Source organism: Drosophila grimshawi, unplaced genomic scaffold (genome assembly GCF_018153295.1).
Source record: "Drosophila grimshawi isolate 15287-2541.00 unplaced genomic scaffold, ASM1815329v1 contig_1369, whole genome shotgun sequence".
In the NCBI taxonomy this organism is placed as follows: domain Eukaryota; kingdom Metazoa; phylum Arthropoda; class Insecta; order Diptera; family Drosophilidae; genus Drosophila; species Drosophila grimshawi.
The window spans coordinates 1,517,323-1,543,525 of record NW_025062891.1 but is presented as its reverse complement, the minus strand read 5'-3'; the positions used below and the strand labels follow the sequence as shown (position 1 = coordinate 1,543,525).

Sequence of the window (26,203 nt, the reverse complement as noted above, 5' to 3'; positions counted from 1 at the left end):
AATCTGTTTGAATTAAACTTGGGATACATCTGCATTTCTATCTGCAGGAGTTATAATCCCAATTAAATATTCTAAGCTATAGTAAGTATATTGATAACTATAACGATATTTTCATAATTCAAATTGTTACTATTTCAACAGCTACTTAGATCTACATTTCTTTCTGTTTTTCTTCTATAAACAAATTGAATTTATATTATTACTCCGTTTCATAAAGCTGTTTCTGTCTTAACTTGGTTTGCAGCACATCGTTTTCATTGTAGGACAGATGTAAAGGTGGTATTAAGGCACAGGCCACCATTCGACCCTCGGCGTTCAAGAAATTAAACGTTGCACAGGCCTAAATAACAAACATATATATAGAATCAATGAACAATGAGATTTCAGTAGAAAATTAACTGCTATTTGTAGAAAGCAAACCTGTTCTGTCCGCAAAACCTCGACGTTGGTCTTGTATTTTTTCATGTACGCTATAATTCGCTTTGAGAGAGTTGGCGTTGGACTCTGGTCTCCGATGCCAATAATGAGAACATCGATCTTTGGCTCCAGTGTGGGAAAGATTGAGAGACTTTCTTCATTGATATCTTCAAAGGAGTTGACGTTCCACGAGAGAACGGATCTGAAAGATTCCGCATGCTTACATAACAAACGAAATATCTAAGCAATTGTTGCTATGTTATGCTAACACACCTGGGGAAAACAGTGATGGGGCCTAACAAGACCATATTGTTGTTAAGTCGAAATCCATATTGACTGTATCCTGTAATCATGAGGCCTACGTCCGTGTCGGTGTTGAATATTGTTACTTTTGTTTTGCCATCAGCATCGTACGCTTTGCTCAAGTTTCTATGTGCAGTTGAGATCCCCCGACTACCGATCAGGGACTTGGACAAATTAAACGCCCCAGCAGCCTTAAAAGCCGCGGTCCTTAATGCTTGTATGCTCATTTGAAGATATTTTTGTTATTCAAATGAAATGTGACAAACCAAAACGTAAACACAAATAATCGATAAGCACATATCGCATCGATAACTCCGCCTGTTCAATTTTCATTCGTTCCCATTAACCATAGTTGGCACTCACTGAGAAAATGTAAGAAAGCCAGTGACAAGATAAATAAGAATAATTTACTATTTTCAAGATTGTGATATTAAATTACATGTTTTATTTTTTAATTAAGGCAATCAGGAGGATTGACCAGACTCCTGAAAGAATTACAACTATCGTGGAAGTTTTTCAAACGAGGTTTAGTTTTAGTTGGTGTTAGATACTTTTAATTTAATAAATAAAGTCAATGAATGAGTGGCCTATGATGTGATTAATTTTTATTTAATAAGAATATGTTGCATATACCAGGTAGTTAGCTTTAACATTTGTTCAATGATATGAAACGCTGTGCAAAAAGGCTGCATCAAAACCGCTCTGAGACACTGTCATTCAATTATAAATGGGTTTTGGGAAGAAATTGGATGTTGTTATTTATGTTTTCCACTAGAAAGATGCCGATAGTTTATGCAGATTAACTGTGCAAGTGGTTGTAACTGGGAGCACAGCGCAATGAACAATTAATTACAATTTGTCAAAGTCAAAAATAATTTTTTAGTCTTGAGTCGAAATAATTCCAATAATGTTATGCAATGCATCGATTACTGAAAACAGTATTTAATTAGATGTGCATGCAGATATGTCTGCATTGAACTATTGAGTCACACCAAGTAGAAACTATAATTTTAAAATGTAGATTTAACGAAATATATAAAAATGAATTATGAATTATAGAAATTAGGTTTCAAGCCAGGTTGCTTTATTTGCAGCGTTTATTTGAAATAAGAAATGATCGGACATGATCATCTGGCTTTGATAATATGAGTCAAAACTACATTAAATGTTTTCTAAAAATCCATTTTTGAATAATAAATTTTTGCATAGCAATTTTATTGTCAAGTAATAGCTGTGACTGATGCTGTATTTGCCTGTATTTCACAGCATTGTACAAATTCCATGCGATGTGATGATATAAAGAAAACCGTAAGTTTTGGAGGTTGACAGTGCGTGGAACGATATGGAATTGAATCGATAGGTGCAATGACAGAACATAGTAAGATGCTCTAAGTGGAAATGTCTGAGGGTGTTTGGTACATTGTACTATCGATATAAATGTCATCACTATTCTCTGTTAAAATATAGTATAATTAAAAAATTATTACTTTTTACAAATGTACATACATTTTATTCTAAATATAAAAATAAAAAGCTGTTAATATCAATTGCATCAGAAAACTGATTGCCGTTTTACAATAGTACGAGCATTTTGGCATCGCCGACGAGATATAAACAGATGCTATAATGAAAGGAAAAGCAAACTAACCAGTTGCACACAATAATTACTATATATACTTATGTATATGATCATATGGTACATACAAATGCTGGCTTAATTAACAAATAAACAATGTGAAAAATGTGTGCATGTCAATAACAGAAAGTATATCAAGTAGAGTAACGTTATTTTTTATACTAAATGTACTAATTGGTCCAATATTTCAAGCGATTAGAAATTGCTGAGTAATTAATACTTGTATATTTTTGCATTGCCATATTTCTGAATAATCTACTCGTATCTTTGTTTTCAATTTATATTTGCTTGGATTGGTCATCAATTACTGTGCTCCTGTAATTCAATTAAGTGTGACTTAAGATGGTGTATATTTTGTATCTTTATTATTTGAAATCAATATAATATGCTGATTTTATTGCTTTACTTTGTGTTTTTTTTAGCTATTCTCTGAAGATTGGAAGAATTTATAGATGATATCTACCTCATAACAACAGAGCAAATATGATTGGCCCCAGTTCACAAATAAGCAAAATATTATTAACACTACTGTTTCTGTTGATAATATTTTATGTGTTTATGGATGTTGAGCTTTATCTGCGAATTCACAACTATGTTATCGATCGAAATTATCACATAAATACGACAACAACACTCTTATCATCATCATCGTCGTCATCGTCAACGCTGGAACCCATCCAATACCAACCAAATTTGGCAACCGATCAAGGATTTAGCAGGTCTTTGAAGCTACCCACCGCTGAAAAAGAGCATCATTATGAGGATTATACGTGGATATCATGCGACATAAATCCACTGTGTCATGTAACAGTTAAGGCGATATTACTAGATCATACGAATCATTATCTGTTCGCACCACTGGCCACAATATTTGACAATGTGGTTGGCATTTCCGCATCCACGTTTATTACTCCAAACATGATATCATTCTTTCATGTGCTCGTCGCTTGTGTATCGGGCAAACTTGTTGCATCCGATAGCCTTGGATATAGACGACTCGGAGTGCTACTCTTTCAAATACGCACCTTTCTCGATGATCTAGATGGCCATGTTGCCAGAGTGAGAAAGCATATACGCGGCGAACGTTCAGAAGTTGGCACATCGGGCTATTATGTGGATGGTCTATGCGATGGACTCGGTTGCATTGCTCTGATATTGGGCATCTTCTTTTATTTGAAAAACAATCCACCTCGTCGTGGTTACTCCATAATACCAATGAGCGATACCAAAACTCCGGAGCCAACCATGATACCCAAAATGAAGGCAACGACGCGCAAAGTGGCGAAAAATGTGATCAGTTTTACGGGCCAACTATTACTTAGCTCGACGGCATGGAATCGTTATATAGCCGTCTATCAGAATATGTTGGAGGGGCAGAAGGATGTTAGTAGCAGTCAGTATCAGTGCCAGACTTATATATTTAAGTCGACATTGTTCTTTTGTGTCGCCTGGATGTGGCGCATTGTTAATGTACACGCATTGTTGCATTGCGTTCTGCTTAGCATATTTTGCGATAAATTGTGGGACTTTCTGCGAGCGATACGGTACAGTGGTTACATCATTTTACTAGTTGCCATTTGTTTAACGGAGATGCACATTTTGGAAGCCCAGAACTATATATTTCACTCAGCAGCGTGCAGTAATATCTCACAGTGATTTTATTCTATACACAATGTATGCGGTATTTTAAATATTTTTGAAGTAGTGCAAGTTTGAGAACAACAACAACAATGCCTTTTTATACCCTGTAACCATAATTTTAAATTGTGTTTCGTGTGCAAAATAAATCCCTATATATATGTGTATATATATTGTGATTGTGCGATTTAGAGTAAATACTTTAGTATGTATCTGTCGAATAAATAATTATACAAGTAAATAAAACGTTTTCAAATTAAGTATAACTAGATGTGACGTCATTCGACATATCGCTTATTAAAAGGTTATTTGTTCAAATAAACCTAGCGTTCTGGAATACAATATGCGAACCTAAATATATCCATTTTAAAAACATATTTACGCGCCTTAGAAACGATTTGCGATGGAGACATGGTTCAATGATATATCGTACAATAATATATCGATAGGTCTTTTAACCATCATCGACAAGCAAAAAAATAGTTTAAACGATATTTTATGCCATCTCTGATTACATTGCCTGTATACATACACGAAATTTTATCTTCACACATTTTTGCAAAAGGAGAAATGGTGTACTTTACGAAATCAAATTTATTAAAAGCGAAATTGTAAATATTCTTTATATTTATTACGCACTTATTGAAGAAAGTGGATGTGCATATGAACATAGCGTGTGTTGTGTTACGAGATACGAGCGTGAAAAGAAAAGTGACTTCGATCTGGTTCTGACTGTGTGTGAATCTTGTGAGAGAGCGAGAGCGAGCTTAAAAAGGAAATATACAACATAAAATATTACGTGTGTGAGCTGTTCTGAAAACATACATTCATATATTGAAGGCATTACATCTGTAATGTTACAACTAACCCTTTATCAATAGTGTAAGAAATTGTTGTATAACCATTTAGGAGAGCCTCTTATCGTCAATCAACTTTTTTTCCAGTACGTTCATACATATTAATGTACATATGCGATAGGGCCCTTTGCAGAACGAGCGTACATACATGTGTACATACATATTTGCACCAGCACCGTGTGTACATGTGTATGTATACTGTGAATACGCATTTGTGAAAACGTGACCGCACGAGGGTTAAACATATGTAAATATGTATTTATATTTATTTCCTTATGTATAATTTATTTGAGGTAAAGGAAATTCATTTAAATTCGATAAAGAGTAATTTTGGTTTAGGAGAGTTTCTTTGCACGTATACAATCGTTTAGTAAGTTAATGTCGCATTTTTCCAAGAAGCTTACCAAATTAATGAACGAAAACAGAAAATGGTGGAATAACCCCCTGTCTCGATGGGGCGCCCGGATATCTATTTCAGACGATATCCGACGATATTTGTGCTTTCATGCAAAACGCATGTTCGAATGTGTGTACATATCCACATAGATGCGTACATGAATATATACATGCAAATGTATCAGTTAATAAGAGCTGCGATTTATCGCAAATGGTACATGCACGAGTGGGACCGGTAAATGTAGCTTCTCTCTGTGTAATTTGATGCCGTTTGTTCTGTTTGCAGAGTTGAGAGTACAGCAAACGTTTGCATGTTGCGATCCCCAGATGTGCATGCTTATGTTCATCTTTTATCAACGCTCCACAGATAGAAAATAACGGCAGATTTAGTTGCCCAATGAAATGTAATGCAAAATTCCTTCAAATTGTAAGGATTAGTGAATTTTGCCATTGTTTTCGGTAGTTTAGAGAAGTAACTTTTTTTTATTATGTAATATACCTTTTTTCAATCAATCTGAAAATAATGCTGAGAGTGATTTTGTTTTTTATATATGTATTTAGCATTTTTGTGTGAATTGTAATATCTGACTCATTTGTATATATTATGAGTTTTATTTTTTCGATTTAAAAATACGGTTTGCTTAGGCGACTATTTACTAAAATCAGAATGTAATGAAGAAATGGTGAGAATTTTGGAATATGTCTGAATATATTGAGTATATGTGTATATGGATGTGTATACGTGTATCTGCTAACGGATATGTTTGAATGTGTATGTGTAAGCATATATGTAATGTTCAAATGATACGAATAAATGTTAATATACCACACTGTAACAATATCATACTATAAAAGTTTGGATAGCAACACGGGGATTTCTTTGATTTTTCTGCGATTTACTTAAAATTAAATTGAAAATCGATCAATTTTTTAAAAATAACATTTTATTTGTTAACAAAAAAATGAGATTTCATTTATCTATTTTAAGTCATAGCTGTTATTTAATTACAAAATGATTGAGGGAAAAATAGACTAAAAAATATATTTTAGGAGAAATTTAATATTACTAATGCTTTGCCAAATTTTGCAAGATTTGATTGTCTATTTTGGACATCGATATGGAAGTTGAATGGGAATGTCAAAGAAATATAACGGAGTAAATTTCCAGGTTATAGGTTCTTATTCTTATTTCTTGATTGTCATTTTGTTTAAATAATTTCTAGTTCCGAGATACATGTAATTTTACGTGGAATAACATACAGTTGCGAAAAGAAAAATAGCACTACAACGAAATTACTTTGGCAAATTTTCAAATAAGATTTCTCTTGTAATGCTTATCAAATTTTTTATTATATCATGCCAAACAGCAGCAAAAAAATGTAATTTGCACCACTAACGTATTATTTATATACATATTTCTAATAGGTTAGATTTTGATCAAGATTAAAATAAATGCAAAATAATGTTCGAATAAAATTATACGAAACGCTATAAACTATATAGAAAACGAGGACTGAGCCCAGCTTAACGTCAATACGTTGATCCGTGAGAGCACAATGAATCATATAACGTCTCCGAGAACCTATTTTAAAGGCTTACAGCTCAAGAAAGTTGCCTTTCCCAAGGAATAAAGTTTGCAAAGAGACTTCTTAATATGCCACCCCAAATAGTAGGAATCTGTAATGGACAGATGAGAGTACAGTTGTTATATTTGGTGGAAATGTCTCCCATTCGTTAAGAATTCAATAAAATGATTTGATAAAATTGGTAAACGTTTTGAAGTCATTCCTGTTTTTAAGCTATTCACCAAGGAGTCCTGGATCGATTATGAATACATTGCTTGTGTTGTGGTAGAGCTATTATTTTTTTCCGCAACTGTACATAATAAAATTACATTATCAATTGAACTAAAGTGAACAATCCAAACAGTTTCCTTTGCTATATTTAATACACTTATAAGAACTAGTTCAATTTTATAATGGGTTATTTAGGGTTTATATTAGACAAAACAAATAAAACACCTTGAATACCTTTTTTTTTTAATGTATTTGTCTTTTTTTTTATTTGTTAACAAACACAATGTGTGAATACTTTTGTTTGAGTGAGTGAATTAATTGTTTACACGATAAATTTTGAGTATATGGGATACATATGAACACATAATATGTATATTGAGAGTATATCAGAGTGATTTTGGAGTTGATTGAATGGTTTAGATGACATTTCGATATTGTGCTAATGAATCATATATAAATGATGTATTAATATGTTATCATTTATAGAATTTTGAAAAACACTCAAAATGGATTTCGTGCAAGTGTCCGAGGAGGAGGGTGACGAGCCCATCGAGCTTCCAGCTGAAGAAGATGGCACATTATTAATATCGACACTGCAAGCACAGTTTCCTGGTTCATGTGGACTTAAGTACAGGAATATGGACTCAAAAGCCGTACGGGGTGTTCGCTCAAACGAAGGAAGACTTTTCCCGCCTTGTGTTGATTCGGGCTGGGGGGAATATGTCTACTTTTGTGTGTTTCCAAAAGGTATACCAAATTTGAGAAGTTCTGCCGAACAGCTCGACAGTCCTTATCGCCCCATATTGCCTCCCATAGAGAACAAACGTAAGAGCGACGATAACTTGGAAAATTCAACGGCAAAAACAAAACGTATTGAAACCCGTTTACGTTGCACCGACTTAATTGTCTTGGGACTGGCTTGGAAAACAACGGAAGATAGTTTACGGGAGTACTTTGAGAGTTATGGCGAGGTGCTAATGGCCCAAATTAAAAAAGATGTCAAATCGGGGCAATCGAAAGGATTTGGATTTGTACGCTTTGGCTCTTATGAAGCACAAATGCGTGTACTCGCAAATCGGCATTTAATCGATGGCCGTTGGTGTGAAGTCAAAGTGCCCAACTCAAAGGTCTGACAATCATTCTACTGTTTCAAAGAAATGCAGCTTTAATTAATTACCATTGTTTCCATTTCTTTTGTAGGGTATGGGTCATCAAGTGCCATGTAAAGTATTCGTTGGTCGTTGCACAGAGGATATCAACTCTGATGATCTGCGGGAATACTTTTCGAAATTCGGCGAGGTAACCGATGTCTTCATTCCCCGACCATTTCGAGCTTTTAGCTTTGTGACATTCCTTGATCCGGATGTAGCCCAATCTCTCTGCGGCGAGGATCACATAATTAAGGGTGAGTAAAGTATATTTTATTGGGCCGTAACATATTTGTGATTATGTTATTCTTCATTAGGTGTGTCTGTGCACGTGTCAAATGCGGCGCCCAAAGCCGAACAGAACCGGAGTCATCAGGCGCAAAATTACAGCTATAACACGGGCAATAGTTACGGGATGCATTCGTACCATCCGCAGGGGAATCACATGAACTCAGGCCGTAGCGGACATCACAGAGGTAATAACCAACACATTGCACACGGAGGTGGTGATAACACTGCAATCGGCAATAGTCACAGCAACATTGGCAGTGGTGGCTACGGAATGGGTGGAAATAATTTTGGTGGAAATTTAAATGGGGGTTACACGAACAGTAGTAATCACAATAGTGGTGGGAACATGAACCGTCAAGATGGTGGTGGCGGTGGTATTCCCTATAATAGGCAGAATAATTTTCATGGCATGAATCAGCCACACAATGGCAACGTAGGCAATGGCGGTTGGATGAACAGGGGACATTTGGACATGCCTAACCTACAAGCGTTAGGCATAAATTCTCAAGGATCCAGCTCTTCAAATCAAGGGCAAAACATGAACAACCCATTAGGCGTCGGACTTAATTTAAACTCATTGCCGATGAACCCTGCTTTGGTTGCTGCTGCGTTGAATCAGTGGAGCCTTCTTGGCAATCAGCTGCAAAATCAAAACCAGGATCAGCAGGCAAGCCTTCTATACAATATCATTGTTTCAAACAAAAAACTCTTTCAGTTACTTCTCAGGGAGGCAATTTTTTATCATGGATGGCTCAAAACAGCGGACAGCATTCCAACGCTTCCAATATGAATAACTCGGGTAGCCGCAAAGGACCAAACAATCCAAACAACTCTGGTTCTGGCGGCATGAGTAAAGGCGACAGTTCAGCTTCAAATGATCAGGTAAGCGTAAAACAGCCGTAATACCGACTTTCTTCAGAATACTTATTTGATATAAATCAATTACAGAACGGCGGCCCTCCTGGCGGCAACTCTTGGTCAAATCAAAGCAGTGGCTCCCAAAACTCTGTCGACAAATCTAATTTTCTCTAAAATATATATATAAAAAAAGCACTTTGCCAATATGGTACGAATAAAAACAAAAATTTTTAATTGAAAATGACTGTTATTAAAATACCTATTTAATTTGGTGACCCAACTCTAAAATTGTGCGAAATATACATTTTCCAGATTTGTAGGGCGCAAGTGGGGGTTTTCAGATGTTTGCTTATACCTTCCAATTTCAGTAATTCTAGCATTCGATGTCAGAGTATTAAGACTGTTTCCAATATTAAATGCAGCATCATAAAAAAAATCATGACCAACATGAATGAGGCGCTGTCTTAGAAACGTTGAAGTTTGCATAATCATAATAATTACACACCGTAGTCAGCGAAATAAGTTTTCTGTTTCACATACTAAAATGTTCTAAATTTACTTTTTAAATAAATTAATTAATATTCGATAAAATGTTGCAAAAATATGAAAATAAAACTGTTTAAGCCGGGACATTAGCGCTTCCAGAAAAAAAATGTGTATATAGGATTATATTCTGTCAACAAAATATTTGGATTTTGTCGGTAAACAAAATATTGAAACAAGATAGGCAAAAACTCTTCATATGAAATGAAAAACCAATTTCTACACATTGCCATCGCAATGAAAAATAAACTTAATTTTAAAAATTAGACTGATTTCGATTAATTTCATACATTTTGTCCCTTCGTTGTATCGTGAATTTATAGTAATCGAAATGTCTGTTTAAATTATGTTCCATTCCATGGTTCCTGATTGGATAAAGTGTTGCGCGTGTAACGGAAAGTTGAGTCATTTCGTATGTCAGAACAAGTTTAAACTAATATTTCGAAATTTAACTAGTATGGATCAAGCACTGCGAAATAAATTCTTTCCCCAGCAAATACTCTATTTTATTGCCGGTCGGCGTTGCTGCCAACAATTTGCTTGTACATTTCGTTCATCTGAGCACAATATACTCGTTACATACGCATGCTCTCTCGGCTTACGTTCCCAGTATGTAGTCAACAATGGACAGGGATGTGTGAAAATATTCAAGCGATCGTGTATGCACTACTTGAATGAGCCAAAATCGCTGAATATGTGCCGATCAACCGCAAGGGAAATATTCACGTTATTGTCGCTTACAAGCAACTTGGGAATATATGAGCTGTCTGCTGATTACTTGGGTCATTGGAAAGTTAAGATGCCGATTCATCATATGTCTTTAGCAGCTTTGAACCCGCCAACAACAATGCGCCTCAGAACGCAGCAGTATGGCAAGTATTTGCCGAGTTCTGCAGGCTATTCGTGTATCCGTAACCTACTCGAATCAGTTTATTCGCATCGCGTAATTGCCGTCAATGGACATCTTGCCATGGATAAGTCCATACTATTCCCACTAGTAATTCTAGATGATGCGCAGCTGAAGAAAGCCAACTTATTTATTGTCTGCATCGAAAGCGACAACATAGTGGCCGAATATAATAGCGAGCGATTCGCCCAGTGTTTGGATGAAAGTGTTGGCAATACTGTGGGAATACAAGTGCCAAAACTTTGTAACATTAGCTCTCGAACGCATATCGTCTACACAACGGCCAAATACTTTATGCGCTCGCTGTTTGGCAAGGAGTCGAAAAAACTGGATCAAATTAGCCACGTTGTGGTTAACGATATACATCTGCACGTTCCTTACACTGACATCTTACTTTCGGAGTTAAAACAAGCTGTTAACATGAATCAAAATCTACGCATAATATTACTTTCGCAAGCAGACAATTCGTCGCGATTTTTGAATTTTTTTGCCGAGGGCTTTGAATTTTGTGTGGATCGACCGAGCCAAGCTGGCACACGCATATCGTATTTGGAGGAAATTCAAAGCTGCATTTCTTTGGCTGATATACGTAAAGGCCCAGAGATATACAAGAAGAAGACACACTTTCTAAATAAGAGTCTCAGAAATGAGCAAACCGATAAATGTCTGCAGGCTTACGAGGAACTTGGAAATGATTCGGCTATTCGTCCATTGATATATGCGATAAATTACGAGCTGGTCCCGGTGAACTATCAACATTCATTTACAGGAAAGACAGCGATAATTATTGCCTCACAGTGGGCCAATGCTAAGCATATTCGATTGCTGTTGTTCATGGGCGCCAATCCATATATTTTGGATAATAATCACGAAAATGCAATAACTACAGCATTTACTCACGGGAACCACGAATGTATTGATATTCTCAGCAATTTTGGTCTGCATGGTTACGTTGTAAAAAACTCTCGACCTGATTTTGTAGATTACGACGCTATAATCAATATTATGTATCTTATATGCACAAAACCCAATTACGCACCAGGTAAGATATTATTATTCATAAATATATAAGTTAAGTTATAATATAATTGGAAAAAAAAGAAAAGGTTCGGTTTACGATTCATGAAATGTAAATTCGGATTATCGTATAAACATACATACATATGACACATTGAGTTGGTCCATCTCTATGTGTTTATCGATACATGGAACATTTGCAATAGAATACTATTTTTGATACAAGCAAGAATTCGTATCTGCATTGTTTAATTAAAATGAACACAGATCTAGAGAGCAATAAGGGCAAGGTTATACCGGCAACGAAGCGACCGGATGGCACATGGCGCAAGGAGCGTCGTGTCAAAGATGGTTATGTGCCGCAGGAGGAAGTCCCGTTATACGAAAGCAAAGGCAAACAATTTGTTGCCAAAAGGGTAACTGGAGTGCCGGTCGGCATGTGCCCACTGTTAGCCGCTGAGATCAGAAAAGAGCGCGAGAAGAAGGAGAAGGCAAAAGTAAAGAAGGAAACAACTAACAAAGCAACAATAACAACAACAACAACCACAACAACGACAACAAAACCGACGAGGACAGATGCAAAAGATTCGTGCGATGTAACCAAGTTAACAAATACACTGGATACTGCGCTAACGCTTGGCGACGCCCAAGATATTGATGTTGCCAAACAGGTCAAGAAATTGCGCAAAAAGTTACGAGAAATTGAGCAAATCGAGATTAAAATCCAAGCCGGGGATACAACTAAACTCGATAAAGATCAAATGGAAAAGGCGAAAAAGAAATCGGAAATTTTAAAGCAATTGAAGCAAATTGAGAAGAAATTACCTGCCTGATAAATCGAATTATGAGTGTTTTGAATTTTAATTTCAATTCCATAACATTGCCTGCCTGCCTGTCTTTCTACACGTGTCTGTTAAATAGTTTTAAATAGTTATAATTTAAGACAACAAATACAATATCTGTTTTTTTTTAATATGTCGTTCCGAATTTTAAACTTGATTAGCAACAATGGGGAATACATTTTATTTAATAAATTACATAACAAATGCAGTCTACACTTTTTCATTTCAATTTGTAAAATGTATGTATATTTTTTCAGGGAACATTTTGGTCCTTTTGCCGACGTACAATCATTTGGTTAAGCTGAACTATATGTTGTTGAGTCATTTTTTAACAGCGCATTTACATGAATTAGCCATATTTCTGTTGCACGCGAACATGGATATGGAATATTTAAATGATTTAGTTAATACTAAAACTGATACCATAAAAGTGGTTCTGGCCACGGATATCGTTGGGTCCTTGCCACTCCCAATTTCGTTTCAATATCTAATAGATACTGCCTGCCAGAGAAAAACCCTGTACGATGTCAGCTGCAACAGCACTGAGGAAAGATATGAATGGGTAGCCAAAGATTGTCTAATGCAAAGGCTGCTTATGCTTGACGTTCAAGGTTGGTTTGGTATTTTGTTTGTTTCGATAATATAAATAACAATATATATTTTCAGCTGTTGCTGAGAGACAATGCTTTCGTTTAATCACACGAAATACATACGATAACCTAGATGTAACAGGCAGTCCAGAGATGCAGACAATGCCACTGGATAAAATCTGTTTGATTGCCAAACTATTATCGCCAAATACGGTTATAAGTGAATACTTAAGTTATACGATTGCACCACCGCCACTCGTTAATATACATCAGACGGTGCAGTTTCTAAAGAAGATTGATGTATTGGATGATATGGAGGATGTCACCTGGCTGGGCTGTCGATTGATAGACGTCCCAGTGCCTTGCCAGTTTGGACGTACACTAATTTATGGCATTTTAATGCAATGTTTGGATCCCATATTAACCATTGTGAGCGCCATGTCTATAGATGATCCGTTGAGCATACCCTTTAGCGAGGACATTGACTCCTTATGGGATCAATATACGATTTACATACAAAATCGTATAAAAGGCGAACGTTCTCGCCTGGCAAGCAATCAAGTCTCCGATCACTTAATATTCATTCGCCTATTTGAAGAATGGAAAGGCCGTTTAAAAAATAATAAACCCCCATTGTACTTAACAGATGAACATGAGTTTGTGGTAAATGGCCTCATGGAGCAAATCAATTTTACACGGATCAGTATTATTAACGCTCTGCGAGCTGCGAACTTAATCCACAGCCAAGGACAATTGAGTTGGAATAGCATCAATCTGATGTCGAATAAATGGCCATTGGTTAAAGCAGCTCTAACGGGCGGCTTGTATCCCAACATTTGTGCCATAGATTATAAAAATAAATGCGTAAATTCGGCGCACTCGTTAAACCTGCATCTGCATCCCAGTACTGTGCTCCGTGACTTCTTTCAGCCATTGAATATATCGCAGTGCATTTGCACACAGTGGATGGTCTGTACTAAAGAGAAGAGTAATATTAAGTATGCAACTATTGTTGCTCCCCTCGCATTGGCTATGTTTGCTGGTAAGCGTCAAGTATTTTTTTCTTTTTATATATGGCTTTTGTAATTAGTATTTATCTTTAAAGGCTGCAATAAATTGGGTCTAGAACAGATCACTGAGATTCAGATGCCGTCGAACGAGACTCACATTCACTTTTTTATTGACGAATGGATTTGGATGGAAGTCTTGAAATCTGATTTTGAGCTATTGCTGAAATTACGACAGCTTTTCTTCAAAGGCTACCACTATCTCTTAAGGCAGTGCAGCGAATCTGATAAATGGCGTAGCGATTGCAATATGATGGCGTTCTATTCTCTACTATCCAAAACATTGTCGATAATATTTGACAATGAGGATGCGACAGCCGGCTTTAAAAAGTGTTCAGGCATCAGCAATGGAGCCAATTTAAAGGAACATTATCAGTACTTGCGGACAATTAACTCTCACTTTATTTGGCATCAAGAAGTTGATGATAAAATCGCTCTAATTCAAAAAGGAGATCCCTGTGTTGGATACAATTCACACTCGATTGAAAGACAGTTTTTTTTGCTTCATACCGAAGATAAGCCCGATAAATTTTACCAAATCAGTGATGCAGCCTACATAGAAAATGTGATCGGAAAGTTTGCCCGGCCGATTGTGTCCCCTAGTCGACATATATATGTGATCTTATATACCAAAAATCCAGATACAATGCTAAGCATTTCCCGTGCCAAAATCCAAAAGGGTGAATTCATCCTTAAGGAATATTTTAGAAATACAATTCCAGTGTACGAAATTTTGTAAGTAATCTGTATAGAATTTATTTTTTGACATCAATCCTCGATTTTAAATGTATTATATATTATTTTTAATAGGGAGGCCTGTGTAAATTTAAATGTGACTGTTCCTAACTTTGATGGACGCCTTATATCGTCTCTAATTGACAAAAGGGTTGGAAATTTAATTATGGATTTATTTGCATTTCGACACCATTGGATACACAATTAAAACAGTTTCTTTTAAAAGTTACAATCGGTTATGTTTTACAAAATACATTTATATAAATCGTGTATATTATTAAAATAATGAAGAGAAGATTACAAAACGTACACACTTCAAAACATATAATGTAAGTTAAAGTTTATGTTTAAATTGCAAATGTTTGTTCTATGAGATTTTGTATAATACATTTGGTTTATTTTTACAACATATATCGTGAGATTATTACAGAAAAATTACATTATACATTCGATTACACAATTAGTATAGTAATATACAACTAAATACAGTCAAGCTTCTCTAAACACGAGCCATTGTAAAAATGCCACTTATTCGAGACTTCAAGTTGCAGATAAATGAAAATTAAATGATTTTGCAGTCCAAAATTTAGTTTGTACGTGAAATAATCTTTGTGTTTATCAAAATATTTGAACAAAAATGGAATGAATTTAATTTCAAATGATGCTTTAAAGGTTTTTTTTTTGTTTTTGGTTAAGCACAATCAGTATTATGCAGTTTAAAATCAGCTTAAGCGTACTTAATTTGTATTTTTGTTTGTTTTATTTTTACCGAAATTCGAGTAAGAGACTTATGAAGTTTGAGCTATCGGCACAAAATTGTATAGAATTTTGTATCTTAACGAAAATGAAACTTGCATAAGTTAACTGAGTAAAGCACAACTGTATTTTTATAAAATAAACACTTTTGTATATTAATGGCACCCGCAAGATTTAACAATCATGTTGCGATACTTTTTCAAGTTGACATTCTCATCGTTGAGATGATATAGAACCGGCAAGGCTCCTAATTTTGTGGGTGCACAACATGGTTTCGGAACTCTCTTCGGTTCGAGCAAGTGCACCAACGTTTGCACAATCGCATGATTCGTCGCATTCATATGGGCGTTAAGTGGGAAATTACATTCACCGCTGCAATAAAACGCACCATAGCCATCCGGTGCGATTATCCAATCGTGCCAGCCGAGATCCTTAAAGTCGATGTAGAGTGTTTGCATTTGACAGCTGCGAGTATTTTCGATTGGATTATCCACAAATGGATTTACAGATGGCTCCGATTTATTTTTCTTTCGCTGATGTAATGCGCTCCTTTTCGTTCTTTTTTGATTGCTATGTGTAGTGGAAGCAGTTGCCCTGATCAGCTCCGGACCTCGGAAGAAACCAATCATAAATGGCTGATATTCGTCATCAACTTTTACCCGGTGATGTATTAAGCCAATATCATCTAGTTTGATCTCTCGATCGGGTTTGTTTATAGCATGTGCTCCAATGTAAATACCGTGATTTTCTTTAGCATTTGTTAGCCAATCATGCAAGGCTTCTGTGACATTCAGTTCCAGCCATCCCACATAATCGCCGGTGGTGTTAACGGAGGATAATGGTTCCAGGTTATTTTGCGATAATCCTCCCGTTTGTATCATATACACCGTAACTGTAAATTGCTTGTTTGTTGTCAACCATTTGCCTTCATTGGAGTTTTGATAGATACGCAGCTCGGACATCATTAGGTAATTATCACCGGGTACATTCGTGACATCAAACCATAATCTTCGTCCGTGCTCGTGACGCATTTCCTCCACATTGTGATTTCGTTTATTTAGGAATGTCATTATAATATCACTCTCATCTATCGCACGTTTATCCAGATCTGTTATAAAGTTTTGCTCACTTTCATCTTCCTCATCGGCATCGCGTTTGGAGCGATGATGATCATTATTTTTATTAAGTCCTTCTTCGGCCGTTATCCGATTATAAACATCGAGAAGAAATTTTGGTGCTGATTTTCTCAAGGACAAACCGTGATTCTTATGATGTAGGGGACGATCGGATATGCCCAAGAATTCTAATATTTCATATGACACATCCAGCTTGTCATCGTCGGTAAGGACACGCTGCATAACTGTTTGATCCTTGCCATTATCTATGTAAATGCCAGACTGCGTAGGTTGAGTATAAGGCACTGTTGAAATAATTAATAATAACCAAAGCATTGATGAAATGGCAACTGATCGTGTCATAATTGCTTTGTATATGTTTCAAGCTGCCAGCATCTAGTTTATATCCTGAAATCTGTTTATTGTAATATCTCAAATGCGTTAAGGTTTTTATGTGTATATTAAAAATACCTACTCACTTGTATTCGGCTCGGTGGTATGTATCTTAATCTCATGGATGCATTTTTTTCTCAAAGCTAGATCTACACAAGTTGGCAGGGCTGTTAGGGTGATCGAGAGCTCATTAAAACTGCGCCACGAACTAAACTGGTTCTCTCAACAAATAATTTGCGCAATTTGGAATACACAAAACAAATATAAATAAATCTAATTATTGAACTGCAGTTTAAGGGCAAGTCCCATCAATAGAATAAAATCGGCATTTAATAGAATGTCATTATAATTTTGGAGAATTTGCTTGTATTTTCTATATTTGCTTGTAATTTTGCTTGTAATTTTGCTTAGTAATTTTATTTGCATTCTATTTTAATAGAAACAATTACTGAAACTGATAAATATCTATTAATAATAAAAGCATTCACGAGATTTAAATCGTTAACGGCGTCCCGCGTAACTTATCGCATAAAACAGCTGGTTCGCCTAAACACACCAGCACTGCCTTTTGATATATATATCATTTTTTTTAAATGTTGGAATTTCAGTTAATATTAACTGCAGCCCTATGGCATACATTTTGTTTGAAAATATTAATACAGCTGTATTTACTAAGTTGTTCTTGGGAACGTTACCGACTTATTCCTTGCTGATATTCATGACATCGATATCGACAATCGAACTATCGAAAAATAGTTGTTTAGTTTCGAGTAAGAAATCAGCTGGTCCCTTTTCGGCCAAACGCTAAAGCAGTTGGCAGCTCACTGTTTAAGAGAAACAGTCAGCAGTCAGTTTGTTGAGCGTGTACGAATATACAACCATTTTTTAAGTGAGTAACTACATAGCAATTGTGACAAAATTGTTGGTGCTATTAAATACAAACATATGTGTGCATATATATATATAAATATATGTGTGTGTGTGCGTATCTTTGTTATTAGGAGGTGAAATTCTACAAGTGTGTGATAGAGAAAGCATTTATTCAATTGGCAAGGCTTATTTTCAAATATTATAGTTATATATATGTACTACATATATTATAAATAGGCATGCGTCTTTTATTAGTAGTATTATTGATATATTTATATATTTTTATAAATTTGTCGTAAAGACATATTTGTTTGTTTGTTTTGTTTTTTGTCTTTCTCCCCTTTCGTGTAATTAATTAAACCTGTTTCAACTTCGCCGCTGGAATTGAAATATGTCTTGGATTAATTCAATCTCATGTAGTTTTAGATATATACGTACAGTTTCCGTTCGATATTTAATTAATGCAAAAAAACACACACACGTGTAATATTGTATTGTATGATTAAGAAAGGCTTTCAAGTTCAGCGGCGATTCTTAATACAATCAATAGATGTAGCGCATACTCATGGCACAAACATTTGTATAAATCTATATATGTAATTATATGTTTGTGTATGATGTCACTATTTAATAAGTATGTAGGAATTTATGAATGTAGCATTCTCACGAATACTTCTACATAGGTGCGTCAGATAAAACGCGACAGTTACAATTTTGTATTTATATTTGCAAAAATTAATCGAAAAAGACAAAATGATGCGTTTGGAATATGGAATGTGCCTGTGCCTTTCACCAGTAATTCCCTTTCAACTACCATAACTTTGACCAAAACTAATCTACTTTTCAATCTTAATATAATATTTCCCTTATATATATTTTCTGCCTTTAAAATATATATATTATTTAAATTTATTTGATTTTTATGAATTTTCATAATAAAAGAGGTCTTTCCTCGGTTCTCCGCCTTTGGAATAGTTTTATTTGTTTTGTATTGTAATTATTTTATTTAAATAGCCAGCTGGCCATTAAGTAGTCTCATTGCGTGACTTACAATAATTTTGACTACAAATGTATTTAATTACTTAACATAATTAAGATCATATCTAGTGGGATTAATTTGAATGTTAATATAATGCCAACACTGTCAGCAGGTTGAATGTTAAACATTTTAGCAACAGGCTTTCATAACTAAATCATATTGCTTTTGGAAGATAGATAGAAAATGGTGCAAAGTAAGAAAAAATGTGTGTTTTTTTTTAAATATAATTTGTTTAGTATTTCAAGTTTGTGTGCAGCTTTTATTGTATAAATATAAATAAATAATTTGATTCTCATATGGCCTTTTACACAGAAAAGGATTTAAGGATGGATGAGCTCAAAGGATTCTTCAGGCAGGCTGGCCAAGAGTTTCTCAATGCTGCTGGCCAAGCTGCTATGGGTGCCGCCAAGGATGTCGTTGGCTCTGTCATCAACGAGATCTTTGTTAAAAAGGAGTCAGAAACGAAGCGAATTTTGCCAAGCATCAAAAACATGCGAGTCGTAAGTGGTTTATCTAAAATACAAATCAATTACAATCGATATACTAAACAACGGATACTAACAGTCATACAATTTGCGCATACATTGATATACATATACTATCTCTTATACACTTTTAACATTTTTGACAAACGTTAACTTAAAACTTAGCGACCCTTGCAAGCCGATGCACCGAAGCATCGCGAAACTTATTTTTATGGTAATGTAAGTACTTCAGTTGTGGTGTCCTTTCTGCAATCACATTCGACACAAATTGTCGTCATACTTCTCTGTGTGTTCGTGTTTTTTTTATTGCAAACTACTTCTATTTAAAGCATACACCAATATAATGTATATTTATATTTATATGTTTTGTACATGAGAATCATGACTATGGCTTAATTACAACCAAACCAAACATAACATAACCAAAAGTTATAAGAGAAAAATGAATGTGGTAATACTTTAATTTAAATTACTATTCCCATGCATTTCACCTAAAACGAAACAAAGGAAGGAAAGGTATGCAAGCGTTTGGGAATTAGCTTTGATTCTAGTTTTCAATTGTCAAACAAGTGAGAACATTGCAGTCTGGGCATAGCCGACTGCATAATTATCTGATACCTGTCTTATACCAGTAAAACAACTTTTTGTGGGGGCCGTTTTTACTGTGTTTCTTAAATTTGTCGTCTCTAGCTCGAAAATTACGGCAGATGCAGAACTTTGCAAAATGTTCCAATCTTAAAGGGGGAGAGTTCCTAGCAATCTATCTGCCAAATTTGGTAACTCTAGTTCTAAAATCGAGCGGAATATGGGCTTCTCCGACTTTTTCAGCTTTTTTAAGTGTGCTACAGTTAATATACTCCACAAATTTGATGAATCTAGCTTTCAAATTGTGTTAGATCTATACTTGTATCAATTTACTCCATTTCGTACATATATAGGTTTTGGGGTCGGGAATAATCCTGACCAAATTTTGTTTTCATCGATCTGTCAAGTGAGTTGCCAGTAATCAGTTGCCTTTAAAATTTGGAAAGCTTCAAATTTTTTAAGATATCGACCCCTTTGTGCGTAATAAGATAACGATTAACAACTAAACTTAACAGTTATCATAAGCAAACTCTGAATTTTTTTTCGAAATATCACATTTTTTGGCATTTACGATCACATTTCGATTAGAAGGTTTCGTAAATAAACATTAAGAACCGTTTACATTACAAATAAATTGAAGAATCAACTTATTTATAATCTTACATTTTTGTAAAACTTTGTAAAAAAAAATGTACAAAAGTAATTCTTCACAAAATCATATTTTCAATTTCATAATTAAAGTATATTTTAGTAATTTAATCTTCTACGTCGCTTTTATTTATCGACTCTTTTACTCTGAAGCAATGTTTTAATTTTAAATAGACATTGTAATATATTTTTATAAAGTATTTACAGTATTTTTTCGCAGAATATCAATATATAATTTAATTTGATATTCATTTTTATGCGAAATTTATTTACATTTTAATTAATTTTCTTTGGTAATAAGAAAAAACATATAATTTCCACTTTTTAAATTAAATGTCGATGGTTAGCTTGAGCATCGCGAATAATTGTAGGCAATTTACTGGGAGGATTCCACATTCAGTAGTGCTACATCAATGTATGAAGTAGTTTGTATTTTTTAATAAAGTTTGAAAAATATTGCAGCTTTGTTTTTGAGCAACTTGAAAACTTTCTCTGGTCTAAGATATTTATAAAGTTGTACAAATTTCATGCAAATTTCTACTTCTAATTTGAAAAGCGTATGTAAATATATCAATTTGTGTATCAAATACTTTTTTTATATTGATACATAAATTTATTTTGATATTTTTGTATAGTTCACACGATTATTTTGCACACACGAAATAAAAAACGATTGTTACATATTTATTTTAGGCGAAAATATTATTCCTGGTGAAGCGAGATAAAGTGTACAATAAGTGTACATCAAAAAGAGAGTGTTGAATAAATGGCACATTTATTATGAATTTCGCGTTAATTGGTCGACAAAAGCATTTCCGATTCTTATGGGTGAAGTACCCAAGGGCGGCGGAGGCGGTCGTGGTCCGGAATATTTATATGCGTATCTTTAAGCTACATTGCCAAGAAGTTATCAGTCAAATTTTGTGAATCAAGTTTAAAATTGTGAATTGGGAGATTTGTGGTTTTATAGACTTCCGGACGTAGCCACACATATATGCAAGATTTCAAGTATCCAGAAAGCTTCACGGTCATTGCACAAAATCTATATACTCGTATACCTACGGTATCAGGTTATAATCATGTATATTTAAAAATTGTAAAGTGTTGTCCATGAGATTTAAAAATAAACAATTTTATTTCTTCATTGTGTGTCATTCAAAATGTACAAAATATAACAAACTAATAATCTTTAGTTGAATAGCTGTTAAAAATAAGTGTATCTTTCTAGTTGGGTGAAACCAGCTCCAATCTGGGTCCGTATTCGGAGGTGCAGGATTATGAGACACTGCTAAAGAACTCCCTGATGAACGGATCGCTGTTCGAGGATCCACTATTTCCAGCTAGCAACGAGTCGCTCATGTTTTCGCGTCGTCCAGATCGCCATATTGAGTGGTTGCGCCCCCATGTGAGTTTCAATTACCTCAAAAGACTACACTGTTGTTGCTTAAAAAGATTTTAATTTTTATATCTATTCAAAGGAAATCGTTGATAATCCGCAATTCTTTGTCGAAGGTTACTCCAGATTTGATGTGCAACAGGGCGAACTTGGAGATTGTTGGTTATTGGCTGCCACTGCAAACCTTACACAGGAATCATCTTTGTTTTTCCGTGTAATTCCACCAGAACAGAGTTTTGAAGAGAACTATGCGGGAATATTTCACTTCCGCTTTTGGCAATATGGTAATTGATTTTAAATAATGATTTCATATCAAAATATAAGTTGGAACACATTTATTTCTAGAGTTCTTTTGCGATTTGTAAGAGTTTTTTTTTAAATTTTATTTATTGAATTTTAACGTAAAAATTGTAGATCAAATTAATTGGTTTAAAATTAAATAATTGTAGATCAAATTAATTGGTTTAAAATTAAATATAATAGTTAAGTTAAGATATAAAATATGTTACAGTTTCTCAAATGTTACTATTAAATTTATATCTATATTTAAATATAATAGGTAAATGGGTCGACGTTATTATTGATGATCGTTTGCCTACCAGCCGTGGAGAATTACTTTATATGCATTCCGCGGAGAAAAATGAATTCTGGAGTGCACTCTTGGAGAAGGCATACGCCAAGTAGATTTCTAATATATACAGAAATTATTATATGATTAATGAGTATACATCTTAGGTTACATGGATCTTATGAGGCTCTTAAAGGAGGCACTACATGCGAGGCCATGGAAGATTTTACCGGTGGTGTCAGCGAGTGGTATGATTTGAAAGAAGCGCCAGGCAATCTATTTAGCATACTACAGAAAGCTGCAGAGCGTAACTCCATGATGGGATGCTCTCTGGAAGCAGACCCCAATGTGACTGAAGCTGAGACACCACAAGGCTTAATTCGTGGACATGCCTATTCCATTACAAAGGTTGTGTTGCTAAGTCTTGTCAAATTTTCCCAATCGTAATTAATCCTTGACTTAATCGACAGGTTTGTATGATTGATATTGTGACACCAAATCGGCAAGGCAAGATTCCAATGATTCGCATGCGCAATCCATGGGGCAATGAGGCAGAGTGGAATGGTCCCTGGAGCGACAGTTCGCCGGAATGGCGGTATATACCGGAAGATCAGAAACAAGAGATTGGCTTGAACTTCGACAGAGATGGCGAGTTTTGGATGTCATTCCAGGATTTCTTAAGTCACTTCGATCGCGTCGAACTGTGCAATTTGTCACCGGATTCATTATCGGATCAGCAGCAAAGTGCCAAACGTAAATGGGAGATGTCCATGTATGAGGGTGAATGGACTCCTGGTGTAACTGCAGGTGGTTGCCGTAACTTCCTGGACACTTTCTGGCATAATCCTCAGTACATAATTACTCTGGTCGATCCCGACGAAGAGGACGAGGAGGGCAACTGTACAGTTATTGTGGCGCTAATGCAGAAAAATCGTCGATCCAAGCGTAATCAGGGCATGGAATGTTTAACAATTGGCTTTGCAATTTACAATTTAAACGATCACGAACTTGCAGTTCGTCCACAAGGACTGAGTTTCTTTAAATACAAGTCCTCAGTTGGACGATCGCCGCATTTTATTAATACGCGAGAGGTAAGTTGAATTTCACTAGACTAGATCTTAATCAGAATGATTTTTTATACTTGTTTAAATAGGTATGCGCTCGGTTTAACCTACCTCCCGGTCACTATCTTATTGTGCCTTCAACATTCGATCCCAATGAGGAAGGCGAGTTCCTCATTCGAGTCTTTTCTGAATCTCAAAATAATATGGAGTGCGTATACAATGCAAATGCAGAAGAGTTTGTATATTAGATATAATGCAGCTGCAGATTGAAATCATTCTATTCAATCTTTTTGAAATTTGCAAGGGTTGTGGGTATGTGACTAAATGCATCTATTTGCAATTTATCATAAATTTAATATTGTGAGTAGCTAGCTGAACTGAGTAATTCTATTTTATTCGTTTAAATAGAAGACATTTTGTTGGCTTTTGTTTTAGGGTAAAAGGCTCCATAGGCAATTAGTATTATTTTTTAGCATCCCGTCCATATTTTTACCATCCGTATGTAGAAATATAATAATTGTATACGTATTCTAAAAGCTCTAACAGTTTATATATTTTATTTTGATCGAATACTAAAACATAATTATAAGAATTCAGTATTTACTTGAAACACATTCAATTAAAATTTTTTTTTTAAATTACTAAGATGTAAAATGTTTTCTTGAAATTATATGTGTGTATGAATTAATAAATAAAAGAGTAAAGCTCCATTAAAAATTTTTTTTTATTTAAAGTTAAACAGAAATATCATGTACATCAACAATCAATATTATTTTAATTTGTAGAATAAATTTAAAAGTCAATTCCATTTTTTCAAGAAAACATATTCTGAACATTTTAATTTTCTCCCCCTGACCTAACAAAATGTATGTAAATATTAAAATTTCAACCAATTTCAAAAATGCCAGATTCTTTCTAAAAAAAATATGAATTCATTGCATTTTCATCATTCAATTCATTTTTCACTTTAATATTTTATATATAGAGAGAATGATGATCATGTTGGCTACGGAGGACAAAGCGGATGATGTAAGTTCAAAATATTATAATTTAAAATGCTTCACTATTTCGAACTAATTGTTGACTCTAAAGGTAGTGCCAGGTTATCCAACTCCAAAACCGATGGATCCACAAAAAGAAAGTTTACGGCGATTATTTGACAGCATTGCTGGTAAAGATATGGAAGTGGATTGGATGGAACTAAAACTAATTTTAGATCACTCAATGCGTGATGGTGAGTTGACAGTGCTTTTATATAGATGCACTTTGAATAAACCTTGTGTTCTATTGCTTGAATTTTAGATTTGCCAAAGCCTATAATGTTTACTCGCCAACAAGCTGTCAATGCATTTGAAACTCAGGCAGGTGCTGGAGATGAAGGTGGTAATCCCTGTGGAATTCTTTCCCTTATTTGTGGACCATTCCTTAAAGGTACACCATTCGAGGATCAACTAGGAATGAATGATCAGTCGAATAAAAGGCTGATAGAAGAACAGCCAAGAGGTAATAATGCTAATTATATGAGTAGGTGATAAGAATAATCAAATTTGAAACGAAATCCCATAGCTCCCATTGTTGACGAGACTCATGGCTTTTCCAAAGACGTTTGCCGCTCAATGGTGGCAATGTTGGATGCCGATAAATCTGGAAAACTTGGGTTTGAAGAGTTTGAGGCCTTGCTTTCGGATATTGCCAAATGGAAAGCGATTTTTAAGACATACGATACCGAGAATTGTGGAAGAATATCAGGATTTCAGCTACGTGAAGCACTTAATTCAGCAGGCTATCATTTAAACAATCGCGTCCTTAATGCTTTGGGGCATCGTTATGGATCGAGAGATGGCAAGATTGCATTTGATGATTTCCTTATGTGCGCAGTGAAGATTAAGACATATATTGGTAATTGACCAACAGAAAATACATTATAAGAGTTTCTAATACACTTGACATACTTGCAGAAATATTCAAAGAAAGAGATGCTGAGAAGAACGAAACAGCCACATTTACCTTAGAGGAATGGATTGAACGGACAATATATTCTTAAACACTTTCACCTGAAAGAAAACTGTTTCATCTTTACAAAAATACAACTATCAATAATATATGCATACTATCGTTCATTATTATATAAACAATTTATTTGTTAGACAATTGTCTTTATGTAGTTTTTATACCGTGTACATTAAATATATAGTTGTGAAGCTTGGGATTTATTTTTTTACTAATCGAAATACCAATACCAA

General features: G+C 34.8%; 7 protein-coding genes across 14 annotated transcripts; 5 read left to right on the top strand and 2 right to left on the bottom strand.

Moving 5' to 3' along the window:
• Window positions 1-55: 55 nt before the first annotated feature.
• LOC6559983 (NADH dehydrogenase [ubiquinone] 1 alpha subcomplex assembly factor 3) lies at window positions 56-977 on the bottom strand. The gene is made up of 3 exons (XM_001986989.3): window positions 691-977; window positions 421-619; window positions 56-340 (listed from the first exon to the last, which is right to left on the bottom strand). The coding sequence occupies exons 1-3, from the start codon at window positions 945-947 to the stop codon at window positions 200-202; spliced, it is 597 nt and encodes a 198-aa protein (XP_001987025.1). The 5' UTR covers window positions 948-977; the 3' UTR covers window positions 56-199.
• A 1,167-nt stretch (window positions 978-2,144) lies between these two features.
• LOC6559150 (ceramide phosphoethanolamine synthase) lies at window positions 2,145-4,260 on the top strand. The gene is made up of 2 exons (XM_001986988.2): window positions 2,145-2,416; window positions 2,779-4,260. Exon 2 carries the CDS (start codon window positions 2,840-2,842, stop codon window positions 4,010-4,012), a length of 1,173 nt encoding a protein of 390 aa, XP_001987024.1. The 5' UTR covers window positions 2,145-2,416; window positions 2,779-2,839; the 3' UTR covers window positions 4,013-4,260.
• A 232-nt stretch (window positions 4,261-4,492) lies between these two features.
• On the top strand, window positions 4,493-9,587 carry LOC6559149 (TAR DNA-binding protein 43). 8 transcript variants are annotated; one of them, XM_032734542.1, is made up of 7 exons: window positions 4,493-4,605; window positions 7,530-7,790; window positions 7,860-8,170; window positions 8,244-8,448; window positions 8,509-9,149; window positions 9,209-9,364; window positions 9,431-9,585. In XM_032734542.1, exons 2-7 carry the CDS (start codon window positions 7,550-7,552, stop codon window positions 9,512-9,514), a joined length of 1,638 nt encoding a protein of 545 aa, XP_032590433.1. In that variant the 5' UTR covers window positions 4,493-4,605; window positions 7,530-7,549; the 3' UTR covers window positions 9,515-9,585. The 8 variants fall into 8 exon arrangements, with proteins under 8 accessions (XP_032590433.1, XP_032590435.1, XP_032590436.1 ...); XM_032734544.1 differs by having other exon boundaries at window positions 4,547-4,793; window positions 8,509-8,667; window positions 9,198-9,364; window positions 9,431-9,587; XM_032734545.1 differs by having other exon boundaries at window positions 4,548-4,605; window positions 8,509-8,667; window positions 9,198-9,364; window positions 9,431-9,587.
• A 753-nt stretch (window positions 9,588-10,340) lies between these two features.
• On the top strand, window positions 10,341-15,402 carry LOC6559148 (benign gonial cell neoplasm protein). Its single transcript, XM_001986986.2, has 5 exons — window positions 10,341-11,832; window positions 12,907-13,260; window positions 13,316-14,281; window positions 14,345-15,041; window positions 15,117-15,402. The coding sequence occupies exons 1-5, from the start codon at window positions 10,341-10,343 to the stop codon at window positions 15,247-15,249; spliced, it is 3,642 nt and encodes a 1,213-aa protein (XP_001987022.1). The 3' UTR covers window positions 15,250-15,402.
• LOC116805081 (partner of Y14 and mago) lies at window positions 12,029-12,709 on the top strand. The gene has a single exon (XM_032735035.1). It carries the CDS (start codon window positions 12,065-12,067, stop codon window positions 12,638-12,640), a length of 576 nt encoding a protein of 191 aa, XP_032590926.1. The 5' UTR covers window positions 12,029-12,064; the 3' UTR covers window positions 12,641-12,709.
• Window positions 15,390-17,381, bottom strand: LOC6559147 (protein 60A). The gene has a single exon (XM_001986985.3). The coding sequence runs from the start codon at window positions 17,273-17,275 to the stop codon at window positions 15,953-15,955; it is 1,323 nt and encodes a 440-aa protein (XP_001987021.1). The 5' UTR covers window positions 17,276-17,381; the 3' UTR covers window positions 15,390-15,952.
• A 760-nt stretch (window positions 17,382-18,141) lies between these two features.
• Window positions 18,142-26,161, top strand: LOC6559194 (calpain-A). The gene is given in 13 exon segments (XM_001986984.2): window positions 18,142-18,194; window positions 19,527-19,714; window positions 22,161-22,337; window positions 22,411-22,612; window positions 22,888-23,008; window positions 23,064-23,304; window positions 23,367-23,987; window positions 24,050-24,168; window positions 24,946-24,989; window positions 25,057-25,194; window positions 25,263-25,463; window positions 25,527-25,859; window positions 25,919-26,161. Coding segments are annotated over 12 exon segments (2,457 nt in total). The 5' UTR covers window positions 18,142-18,194; window positions 19,527-19,540; the 3' UTR covers window positions 26,005-26,161.
• Window positions 26,162-26,203: the final 42 nt, after the last annotated feature.

What these genes read in the sequence shown, in the direction of transcription:
- LOC6559147 (XM_001986985.3), bottom strand. Translation starts at nt 17,275, where the DNA reads ATGACACGATCAGTTGCCATTTCATCAATGCTTTGGTTATTATTAATT.
- LOC6559983 (XM_001986989.3), bottom strand. Translation starts at nt 947, where the DNA reads ATGAGCATACAAGCATTAAGGACCGCGGCTTTTAAGGCTGCTGGGGCG. An exon ending in CCCATCACTGTTTTCCCCAG is followed by an intron (nt 620 to 690) that starts GTGTGTTAGCAT and finishes GGAATCTTTCAG; the next exon opens with ATCCGTTCTCTCGTGGAACG. An exon ending in AGGTTTTGCGGACAGAACAG is followed by an intron (nt 341 to 420) that starts GTTTGCTTTCTA and finishes TTTGTTATTTAG; the next exon opens with GCCTGTGCAACGTTTAATTT.
- LOC6559150 (XM_001986988.2), top strand. Translation starts at nt 2,840, where the DNA reads ATGATTGGCCCCAGTTCACAAATAAGCAAAATATTATTAACACTACTG.
- LOC116805081 (XM_032735035.1), top strand. Translation starts at nt 12,065, where the DNA reads ATGAACACAGATCTAGAGAGCAATAAGGGCAAGGTTATACCGGCAACG.
- LOC6559149 (XM_032734539.1), top strand. Translation starts at nt 7,550, where the DNA reads ATGGATTTCGTGCAAGTGTCCGAGGAGGAGGGTGACGAGCCCATCGAG. An exon ending in CGAGGATCACATAATTAAGG is followed by an intron (nt 8,449 to 8,508) that starts GTGAGTAAAGTA and finishes ATTCTTCATTAG; the next exon opens with GTGTGTCTGTGCACGTGTCA. An exon ending in ATCAAAACCAGGATCAGCAG is followed by an intron (nt 9,150 to 9,208) that starts GCAAGCCTTCTA and finishes GTTACTTCTCAG; the next exon opens with GGAGGCAATTTTTTATCATG.
- LOC6559148 (XM_001986986.2), top strand. Translation starts at nt 10,341, where the DNA reads ATGGATCAAGCACTGCGAAATAAATTCTTTCCCCAGCAAATACTCTAT. An exon ending in GCTTATGCTTGACGTTCAAG is followed by an intron (nt 13,261 to 13,315) that starts GTTGGTTTGGTA and finishes ATATATTTTCAG; the next exon opens with CTGTTGCTGAGAGACAATGC. An exon ending in ATTCCAGTGTACGAAATTTT is followed by an intron (nt 15,042 to 15,116) that starts GTAAGTAATCTG and finishes TATTTTTAATAG; the next exon opens with GGAGGCCTGTGTAAATTTAA.